General features: G+C 31.2%; 2 protein-coding genes across 2 annotated transcripts in view; both read right to left on the bottom strand.

The window, feature by feature from the left end:
- The window catches only part of st6galnac6 (ST6 (alpha-N-acetyl-neuraminyl-2,3-beta-galactosyl-1,3)-N-acetylgalactosaminide alpha-2,6-sialyltransferase 6), a 7598-nt gene extending 3970 nt beyond the window's left edge, over window positions 1–3628 (bottom strand). Inside the window, 3 exon segments of the mRNA XM_073824832.1 lie at window positions 618–815; window positions 1229–1290; window positions 3506–3628. Coding sequence (XP_073680933.1) covers window positions 618–815; window positions 1229–1252 — 222 coding nt within the window. The 5' untranslated portion in view covers window positions 1253–1290; window positions 3506–3628.
- Window positions 3629–4737: 1109 nt separating this feature from the next.
- st6galnac4 (ST6 (alpha-N-acetyl-neuraminyl-2,3-beta-galactosyl-1,3)-N-acetylgalactosaminide alpha-2,6-sialyltransferase 4) lies at window positions 4738–11708 on the bottom strand. The gene is made up of 5 exons (XM_073824320.1): window positions 11637–11708; window positions 11394–11534; window positions 9413–9822; window positions 9222–9329; window positions 4738–8060 (listed from the first exon to the last, which is right to left on the bottom strand). The coding sequence occupies exons 1-5, from the start codon at window positions 11646–11648 to the stop codon at window positions 7856–7858; spliced, it is 876 nt and encodes a 291-aa protein (XP_073680421.1). The 5' UTR covers window positions 11649–11708; the 3' UTR covers window positions 4738–7855.
- Window positions 11709–11847: the final 139 nt, after the last annotated feature.

Raw genomic sequence — 11847 nt, 5'->3', positions numbered from 1 at the left:
CCATATTAATTATTTTATTTTTATTTAATTATTTTAATAAATTAACTTATTATTTAAAATAATTATTTTATTATTAATAATTATCATTATTTATTTAATTAAACAGATATTAATCCATAATTTCAATAAGAATTGTAATGTGTTTCTTTTCATACACCAAATAATATATATTTTCAAAATATACAAAAAATGGTCAAACATTATAACGATAATACAGATGTTAAAATATATTTATATATTTAATTAATTGACAATTATTTTCAAATTATTATTATTATTTTTTTTATGAATTGTTTTAATTAATTTTATAATTAATTTCATATTTAAGTTTACTAAATGTCTTTTTAATTATTTAATTTAATTAATTAATTAATTAAAAATATATATAAATTTTTCATTCATTTTCACAGTAAACATATGTATATTATGAAAATCTGCATTCACCCAAGGGGTATTTTAAGATTTATTTTTGGAAAAAACTATTTAAATCTGTATTTACTTTAGCTGTATTTACAAAAACATTTCTAGCCAAAATGTATGCAAAACATTTGCTAAGTATAAATATAGTATGCATATATTTGACCAGAAACAAATATTTGTACAAATTTCAGGATCACCTTGTTGCCATAAACAGGATAGTATCCCTCCTTCCCGGACCATTTCTTGAGGTTGGTGTGTTTGATGGCGCGGTGAAACTCTGTGACTTTAAAGGGGCTGTAAAGATCAGCTGAGCTGTTGGAGCTGTAGAGGATGAGGAGGGTCATGATGAGGAAGACCGTCCCATAAATCACCATCCGCTGCCCCTGCTGCCATTGCTGAGGAAACACACATGAGCTCATCAGCTTACCGTCCAAACTTTATACATTAACACAGTGGAAATCAGATTAGCACTGATCATATTACATACAAAAGCCACTTTCAAGCTTAACATAATCTGACATTTATCTGTATGTTTTTCTATATGTTTAATCAGTATATTAAAAAGTATATTAATAAATAAGTATTATACTAATTTAATACTCCTTGAACTGCAAAAATAGCAGCAGGTATTTTATATTGATTATTGAAAACCACACACACAATTAAAAATACATTTAAAAAATAACAAAATATTTTGAATTTTAATTTATTCTTGTGATGACATTTTTAAATGCATTAAAATACCAATGAATCCAAACTTTTGACCAGTAATTTAAACATATATATTTTTAAGGTTTTTTCTACTCACTTTATCTACAAACCGCAGTCTCATTCTCCTGCTACCCTTCTATCAGGTTTCAATGCTCATGCCTAAAAAAAGGAAGAGAAATCGCATCAGTTTTCTGTGCCAAAAAACACCTGTATGACCCAGCCTGTGTGTAAATTATATAGCTATTCTATTCAAACCTCTATTCAGAAATAACATATAAATGTATTTTAAAAACCAAATGGCATGAGATTTACACAAACCATGATGATTTATTTAAATTAGAGATTGACCGATATATAGATTTACAGATATTTTCCCGATATTTAAGCATTTTACCATAATCGGATATCGGTTTTGTAATATCGAATTTACAGATAAACACAAATGGCATGAGATTTACACAAACCATGATGATTTATTTAAATTAGAGATTGACCGATATATAGATTTACCAATATTTTTCCTGAAATTTAAGCATTTTACCATAATCGGATATCGGTTTTGTAATATCGAATTTACAGATAAACACAAATGGCATGAGATTTACACAAACCATGATGATTTATTTCAATTAGAGATCGACCGATATATCGATTTACCAATATTTTTCCCGAAATTTAAGCATTTTACCATAATCGGATATCGGTTTTGTAATATCGGATTTACTGATAAACACAAATGACATGATAAACACACATTGCATGAGATTTACACAAACCATAATGATTTTTTTAAAATTAGAGATCGACCGATATATCGATTTACCAATATTTTTCTCAAAATCTAAGCATTTTACCATAACCGGATATCGGTTTTGTAATATCGGATTTACCGGTAAACACAAATGACATGATAAACACACATTGAATGAGATTTACACAAACCATGATGATTTTTTAAAATTAGTTATCGACCGATATATATCGATTTACCAATATTTTCCCGATATTTAAGCATTTTACCATAATCAGATATCGGTTTTATCTGCAAATTTTCTACACTTTTTTAGGATGTCTGAAAGGAGGAAAAATCAAAGTGAATTATGGACTTACTTTAAAAAACAGTAAATAAATATCGGTTCAGCATATCAGTTATCGGGCACATATACGTGCAAATAGTCAAAAATTTCAATACTGGTCAATCACTAATTTAAATTAATGATTTAAATAAAAAACAGCTTGTCCATGCACACAGCAGACTTTATTCTGACAGGGGACAAACACACAGGATAAAACTTTAAAACCTGACACCTGTTAGTTTAAATGTGACCCTGGACCACAAAGTAGCATGTGTAGATTTGTAGCAATAGCCAAAAACACATTGTATGGGTCAAAAGTATTGTTTTTTTCTTTTATGTCAAAAATAATTAGGATAATAAGTAAAGATAATGTTCCATGAAGATATTTTGTAAATTTCCTACCGTGAAATTGATTTTGATTATTATTATTATTATTTTTTTTACATTGCTAAGAACTTCATTTGGAAGACTTTAAAGGCAATTTTCACAATATAATTTTTTTTTTTTTTTGCACTCTCAGATTCCAGATTTTCAAATAACTGTATCTTGGGCAAATATTGTCCTATCCTAACAAAACCATACACCAATGTCTCTAATATGCTGATTTGCTGAAAAAAAAGTATTATTATTATCAATATTCAAAACATTTGAGTGATTTTTTTCCGGATTCTTTGATGAATAGCAAGATGCAAAGATCAGCATTTATCTAATATAAAAAGCTTTTGCAACATATAATTTTTTATATTTTTAATTTTTTCTGGGAATGCACCCTCAGATTCCAGATTTTCAAATAGTTGTTTCTCAGCCAAATATTGTCATATCCTAATAAACCATACATCAATGGAAAGCTTTCAGATGTATAAATCTCAATTTCAAAATATTGACCCTTATGACTGGTTTGGTGGTCCAGGGTCACAAAAACAAATAAGCTTATAAAGCTAAGATTTGAGCAGAGACGTAAGGTTTAATGTTTTTTAATCCAATGTCCTAACAAATATATATTAAAACCTATCATAAATCATACCTCCAGGGCCTTTGTAAACCTATAAAGGCCAATACCTGAAATAAACACATCTATGTATATAATTACAGTATTATCAATCAAAATGCATTCCTCACACACATTATTGATCAGCGTTGATGAAAACACACATCATAAAGCATCTGTGTGATGCTGCCGCGCACAAGCCCATATAAGCTGCTGCGATCATCAGGATAAAGCGTCTGATCTGCAGAATAAACCGATTCACGGCTCGACACACCTGCACGACTAGAAACAACCAGGCGACGATTCTTACCGATGCGTCAGGGCTTTATTCTGGGTGTTGCTGAATCCGCGCAGCATTATTATCATCACCAACATCAATCCTTCCGCCGTCTCATAGTCATCTCCGCCGGAGGAGCGTGTGCGCACGCGCAGCAGACCGCGTTTACATTAATGAAGACGCGACGCGCCCACGTTAGAACGCTCATGACGCCAACAGCGAATCGACCAATCAAAACGCTGCCACACGCTGTGGACGCGATGAGAATGGAAGAGTTGTCAACATTGATAATCAGAATGATTTCTGAAGGATCGTGTGGATAAATGGTGCTGTAAATTCAGGTTTGATCACAGGAATTAATTACATTTTAAAATATATTCAAATGGAAAAGAGGTATTTTAAATTGTAAAAATATATATTTTTTCTGTAGTTTAAATCAAACAAATGCAGCCTTGATATGTACAGTACCAGTCAAATGTTTTTGAACAGTACAATTTTTAATATTTAAAGATTTGTTTTGCATTTGTTTGATCCAAAGTACAGCAAAAATATTTTTACTGTTTAAAATAACTGCTAATATATTTTAAAATGTAATTTATTCCTGTGTTCAAAGCTGAATTTTCAAAGCTTGAATCTTTCTAATATGCTGATTATTCTAATATTTATAGGTAAAGAAACTACTAATGAATAATATTATTATTATCAATATTTAAAACAGTTTTTTTTCTGGGATTCTTTGATGAATAGAAAGATGCAAAGATGAGCATTATCTAAAATAAAAACATTTGCAACATTATACACTATATCATTCAAAAGCTTGGAGTCGGTATAATTAGTATTTTTTGGGAAAGAAATGATAGAAATGAATACTTTTATTTAGCAAGGATGCTTTAAATTGATCAAAGTGTTGATTAAAACATTTAAAAAAAAAAGTTTTCTATATTAGATGAATGCTGTTTTCAACTTTATAATAATAAACGTTTTTGAGCCGCAAATATAGCCGCAGAATATTACGATTTCTGAAGGATCATGTGACTAAAGTAATGATGCTTAAAATTCAGCTTAAAAATCACATGAATAAAATACATTTTAAAATATATTAAAATAGAAAACTTTATCACTTCAAATAAATGCAGGCTTGGAGAGCAGAAGAGATCTTAATTAAACATCTTACTGTTCAAAAACTTTTGACTTGTGTATAATTGACAAAAACATAATAAATAAATAAGGCAATACAAAACATACATATTAAGAATAATGCTTAGTTTATTAACTGGGAATTTCAAGTCAGACCACCATCATTACAGAATTACACAGTAATCTTCACCAAATCAGTTTTGAAATGTAAAGTAAAAAATTAAAGTAATTTTCATTGGAAACTCATATTAGTCTATGCATCAAATACAGAGTAGTTGAAAATAAGACACGTTGCAATGTAAAAAATAAAATAAAAATTCACATTAAATTCATAATAATGTGACCTTATTATATATTACTTTACAAATGCAGTTAGATTCTCTCCGGTTATTATATGAAAAAAAAAAAAAAAAACACCAAAAACTTAAGCGAACACACGCATGCAATATTGAAAATAATTGTAACATTCACCTTGGAATAAATACAAAAATAAACATATATAATCATAAAAGCACAGTACCTTTTCTGTCACCCCTACAGAAAACCTTTAGGTAAAAATAGAAACGAACCCTCTTGGGTTAGATGGCGAATGATAAAATTCTCTAGAAACACACAAAAAATAATAAAATAAAAAGTGCAAAAAGCAAAAGCTTGTTTTCTTGGACAAACAAGCACATCATTTTGTTGCTAACTTCTTAGATAACATCATTTCGCTAAGAAATATTAGGAAATCACAGTGTTAATACTAAAAATGTCAGTGCCAACTAATAAATAGCTGTTTTAATATCACTTTATAATAATAATAATTAATAAATAGTATCATTGCATGGGTCAAAATTATAAATTGTGTGGCAAAAATCATTAGGATATTAGGTAAAGTTCATGTTCATGTTGCATGAAGATATTTTGAAAATTTAAAACTGTAAATACATTAAAACCTAACGTTTGATTAGTAAAATGCATTGCTAAGAATTTCATTGTACTTTAAAGGCAATTTTCTCAATATTTAGATTTTTTTTGCACCCTCAGATTGCAGTTTTTTAATAGTTGTATCTCGGCCAAATGTCCTATCCTGACAAACCATACATCAATGGAAAGATTATTTATTCAGCTTTCAGATGATGTATGAATCTCAATTTCATTAAATTGACCTTTTTGTGGTTCTGGTTCAAATATAGATAATACTAATAAATGTATAATGAAAATATTACCACATCTAACATTGCATAAAGGATTGCAGTGCTAACAATGTAGTAGTATTTTAAGTTTTGACCACTGAGCATAGATTATATTATATAATATTGTCATATTACACAGCTAAGAGTTATTTTGTTGGATTTCTAATTTTATAAAATGATAATTAAAAGAAATTTTACATCTGCTAAATGAACTGAAACACTTGAGCAAGTTTTCTCTTTGACAGGAAGTGGAATATCCTGTTAGTTGGTTAACTAAGTCACAGCAGTAGTCTATAGTGGTTAAAGCAGGTCAGTGCGTGGTAAATGCATGGCTATGATCATCGCTATGAACACAGTGAAACACTTGTTTCACTCAATGTCTGATATAAGAGGTATTATGTGACGTTAATATATTGAATTGTCATTTGAGCTCTGAATTGACCACATGCACGAAGCGTTCTTTAGAACTTCCGCATAATGATAAGCCAGCTTGTAAACTCCCGCTGAAGCTCATTTTATATGAGCTACATATAGGTGGACACTCTTGAGACTCCTATACTGCCTCGTTCTTATCAGAAACTCAACTATTTGAATAGCAAAATTGCAGCATCGTAAATGATGATAGCGGCATGAAAATTAAGTTTCATATTATTTTACAACATATAATTTAAATGCAGAATCCCAGGAGAGTACCTGCATAGTTGTACATTTAAATGCTGACAGCTAAACACTATCATAACGTGTCTAGCAATACTTCTCTTCGAGGACATGATAATCAGTAAATTGCCTTCATAGTCATGGACACATTTTTTAAATCTTGTAATATTTAAAAGCCTTTATTATTTTTCAACTCTACAGCTGTGAAATAAAATTCACTTCAAAGATTCACTTTTCATTCATAAAGACGACACGGAAAAAATGTCTTTTCGCGGAAAACAATGTCCTTTTAAGATGAAAATGACATGAAATGACCCGTATAACCAGAAGATGGCAGCAGAGGATCAATCATTGGCTGCAGCTGCCGTTTCAACTCCCTAGTTTTTTCAAGACGTCTTGCTTTTTGTTTTATTGTAAAATTACTAGTATAATAAATTGTAGTACTTTTACCGCATTGAAGTATATAGTATAGCAAGTGCAGAAAGTCATTAAAATAAATAAATAAATAAAAACGCCCCAGACACAAACAGCCTATAAGGGTGAATTATTTACAAACTTACATATAATTCACTACAAATTTAATAAGTGAAATATTAATGGTATAAGAATGTACTCGATATGAATTTGAAATATTTAATATAATTTAATAACTACATCATTTAAGCTTTATCTTGAACTGCAAAAGCTATTAAACAGCTTATATTTAACCAACACAACGTTGTTACTGCTGTAGTTTTGTCTGAATTTAGTCTGAATCATTTAATGCACAGCTCTTTTTTTTGACATCAGCTTGTCAGATGTTTCGTCCGGTTATTACTGTCAATCATAACATGACTTGCGCATATTTAGCCAATTTACTTGCATATTTTTTAAACTTGCGTTTGTCATTCTTGAAACGGTATACATGGACGTTTGGTCCTCTTTAGACAAACAAAACTTTTTTTTCGATTGTGAATGGATTCTGTAGAGAACACGAGCAAAGTACACGCCTATTACGCCACAATATATTTGACCGGAAATGATTTAGCTGGCTTGTCTAAAACAAGGAAGTAATCCGTGCATGTGGCCAATTCAGATTTTCTCACACAGATGAGTTTAGTATTTCAGTAGCTGACCATGGAAAGTTTTAGTTAACTAGAGATCAGATGAAAGAACAACAAACTGACAATCATTTTTGTCAGTAATACAGTAATGCAAACGGCTCGTTATGAAAAATACTATGCAGTATTATAATTAAGACTGAAGGAATAAAACCGTACTGAATTATCAAAGGCAAAGCAGCAACTCATGGCTGAATGTACACAGTAAAAGCACAGCAGTGGTTTTCGATATGAGCGGAAACTGACATTGCGAGGAAAAAATGAAGAAAAGTCTGACCTACATCTTCACACAAAGTCAAACCTGGTTGAAACTAGTCTTGCTGCTGTTCCTGCGCTGACCAAGGTGGGTAAACAAACTGCAGTTTCCCCTGAGACGCCCAGCGGCTGTAAATGTGTTTCTCTGTGATGAAGCGATGGCCGCCTTTCTTGGCGTGTTCGTGAGCGCGGTACATGCGGCACTCATCCAGACGTGATGGCTCGTAGTAGTGGTATGGGACAAACGAGTGGTTGGCTTTACTGTAATCAAGACAAAACACCAACGTTACTGAAGATATGTGACCCTGGACCACAAAACCAGTCATGAGGGTAGGCTTTTTGAAACTGACATTTATATATCATCTGAAATAAGCTTTCCATTGATGTATGGTATTGTTAGGATGGGACAATATTTGGCCGAGATACAACAATTTAGAAATCTGGAATCTAAAGTTGATAAAATCGCCTTTGTCCATATGAAGTTCCTAGCAATGCATATTACAAATCGAAAAAAAAAAAAAAGATATATATATATATATATATATATATATATATAAAAAGGATTTATTATTCATTATATTGAAGTATTATATTTAATTAATATATATTTATATAACAATTATATTAATATTTGTTATATTAATAAATAAATATTCACATAATATATGGAGCTTTAAATATACAAGTGTAAACATAAACATAAAAACCCAAGTCTATTAATTTTGTTAATTATGTTCTGCACATGTGAGGACGTTTGTGACAAAACATGCATTATCAATTATATTTATAAAATCAAGAATTATTATTAAATATAAGTGTAAACATGTCTATACATATATTCCATGGTCTATTTCTGTAAATACTTTTCTATAAAGGTGTGAGAAAGTTTGTGACAAAACATACGTAATTAATTATATTAATTAATTAAAAAATAAAAATTATGAATTTAATAATTAATATTTATTTTAATTTAAATAACTACGTACTGTCTACGTACGCACAAGGTTTATATATATATATATATATATATATATATATATATATATATATATATATGTATGACAGAAAAAGGTAATATTATGAAATTTTCATCAGCCATTGCTCCAGTCTTCAGTTTCACACGATTCTTCAGAATCACAAAAAAAGTATCACAGGTTCACATTTAACACTGATAATAAATCAGCATATTCGAATGATTTCTGAGGGATCATGTGAAACTGAAGACTGGCGTAATGATGCTGAAAATTCCGCTTTGGATCACAGGAATAAATTCTTTTTCAAAGTATATTAAAACAGAAATCCTTTATCTTAAATTGCAATAATATTTCTAAACATTACAGTTTTTTCTGTATTTTTAATCAAATAAATGCAGCCTTGATGAGCGGAAAGACATTTTTTTTAAACAGAACTCAAACAACTCACCTGCAGTAAGAGCCGTCAATCATTCCATAGACCAGAATACTGTCACACACCTCCAGAGCTAAAATCATTGTAAAAAACCCTGTACTGAGAAACGCCCCTGATTTCATCCTGCCAAAAATAAAGCAGTTTATTTACTACATTTACAATTAGTTTTTTATATAACAAAGATGATTGAGAAGAGGAAGACTAACCTGTTTTTGCCCGTCTCGTTTTGAAAGACGCTGTCACAGTACTGAACCTTGTCTCTGGTGACGGTGTAGATGTGTGCATGTGGATACTTCTTGGCCAGCATCACTAGTGCATTGAAGATTTTCCCCTTTCCATCCTGCCTCATGTTTTTCTCAGGGCCCCAAATGACAAATCTAGTTTCTGCCTCTCGCCCGAAGAAATAGCCCTGCTGCCGTACCAGGTGTGGCACACTGGTGTGAGAGACCACACGCAGACTGGTCCTGTTCCCCACATCAGCCTCGTACCCGACCGTGGGCGCCGCGTTCATCCGGATCACACAGTCCTGTCGGTCGATCTCCTGACCCCGTCCACCGCCCAGCATCTGCCCGGAACTGGACACCACGGCACAGCGGCCACAGCGGAAGTCCAGGAACTGAAAACAAGGAAGTACACCATCAGTCAAAAGTTTTTGAACAGCAAGTCTCTTCTGCTCACCAAGTCTGCATTTATTTGATTCAAAGTACAGCAAAAGCAGTACAATTTTGAAATATTTTTACTATTTAAAATAACTGCTTACTATTTGAATATACTTTAAAATGTAATTTATTCCTGTGATTTTAAAGCTGAATTTTTAGCATTGTTACTCCAGTCATATGATCCTTCAGAAATCATTCTAATATTATGATTCGCTGCTCAAAAAACAATTATTATTATTAGGCGGAAAACAGCTGAGTAGAACTTTTTCAGGTTTCTCTAATAAATAGAAAGTTCAGAAGAACAGTGTTTATCTGAAAAAGAAATATTTAATAATATTTTAGGTGCCTTTATAATCAACTTTTGATCAATTTAATGTATCCTTGATAAATAAAAGTATCAATTTCTATCATTTCTTTTCTTAAACGAAAAATAATCCTAAAAAAATTTACTATTTACTAAATTTATTATTATTTGATAATAATAATAATAATAATAATAATAATAATAATAATAAATGTTCCTTAATCAACATATTAAAATGATTTCTGAAGGATCATGTGACACTGAAGACTAGAGTACTGATACTTAAAATGTAGCTTTGATCACAGAAATAAATTACGTTTTACAATATATTCAAATAGAAATCAGTTATTTTAAATAATAAAAATATTTTTCAATTTTTCTGCTTTTACTGCATTTTGGATTAAATAAATGCAGCCTTGGTGAGCAGAATAGACTTTTAAAAAACATTAAAATTCTTATTGTTCAGAAATGTTTGGCAGTGTATGTGTACATTTTAAAGAAATACTTAATCTAAAAATGAAAGTTTGCTTAAAATGTACTCCCTCTCAGCCATCCAAGATGTAGATGAGTTTGCTTCTTCATCAGATTTGGCAAAAATTTAGCATTCCATCACTTGCTCACCAATGGATCCTCTGCAGTGAATGGGTGCCGTCAGAATGAGAGTCCAAACAAAACCAAAAAGCTGCATTTCTAAGAAATTAATCTATTAACTTCAAACCATTGCTTCAAGCTAAAATATGAGCACTCTATCAATAATATTGCTTTCGCCATAATCAATAATGTTGCTTTTCGTGAAAAAGTTGTCTGAATGAGGTGAGAAATAAGCACAGATCAAAAACTGTTTATTAGCCAAAACACCTCTAAACAAATATGTGGATGGATTTTGAGACAAAAGGAGAAGGGCTTTTTCACTGGAGGAAGAGTTATTGTGGATTATGGACTCATATTTCAGCAAGAAGAGATGGTTTAAAGTTAAACAACATCTTAATAAAGGATTTGCTTCTTATAAGCACACAGCTTTTGGCTTCTCAAGATGTTAACTGATGGACTGGAGTGGTGTGGATTATTGTGATGTTTTTATAAGCTGTCTGGACTCTCATTCTGACGGCACCCATTCACTGCAGAGGTGAGCAAGAATGCTACATTTCTCCAATTCTGAAACATTTCTGGGTGAACTATTCTTTTAAAACGTGTACAATAGGTCAAAGATGGAATGCAACTTACATATGGCGTTGAGCGAGGGTTGGGATAAACCCTCACATAACCACGCAGGCCTGTTTTCATGGTAAGTCCAGATCTCATCACATGATTGTACCATAGCAAAAGACACACAGAGAGGAGGAGGAGGCAGATCCAGTGAAATCTCTAAGGGATAAAAGACATTAAAGAGGTTCATATACAATAGATAATAAAATATATATCTTTATTGCACATTTCCAGCCATACTATAAAATATGACACCAGTACCAGGGATTTCATGTCCTGTTGAGGCTGAAGCTCCAACCTAGGTGCTCAGCTGGGGAGGAAACCCTCATTTTCCTAAGAAAAAACGACTCAAGTTGATTAAACCCACATATGTGAATGTATATGCAAATGTATTTGTGTGTACATTATTGTAGGATTGATAACAATGTATTAATATCTACTGTAGGAATGATAGAACGTAAAATAGTTTGAC

The sequence above is a fragment of the Garra rufa genome, chromosome 19 (genome assembly GCF_049309525.1).
Source record: "Garra rufa chromosome 19, GarRuf1.0, whole genome shotgun sequence".
Taxonomy (NCBI): Eukaryota; Metazoa; Chordata; class Actinopteri; order Cypriniformes; family Cyprinidae; genus Garra; species Garra rufa.
The sequence above is the reverse complement of the archived record's forward strand: the minus strand, read 5'-3'. Positions and strand labels throughout refer to the sequence as shown.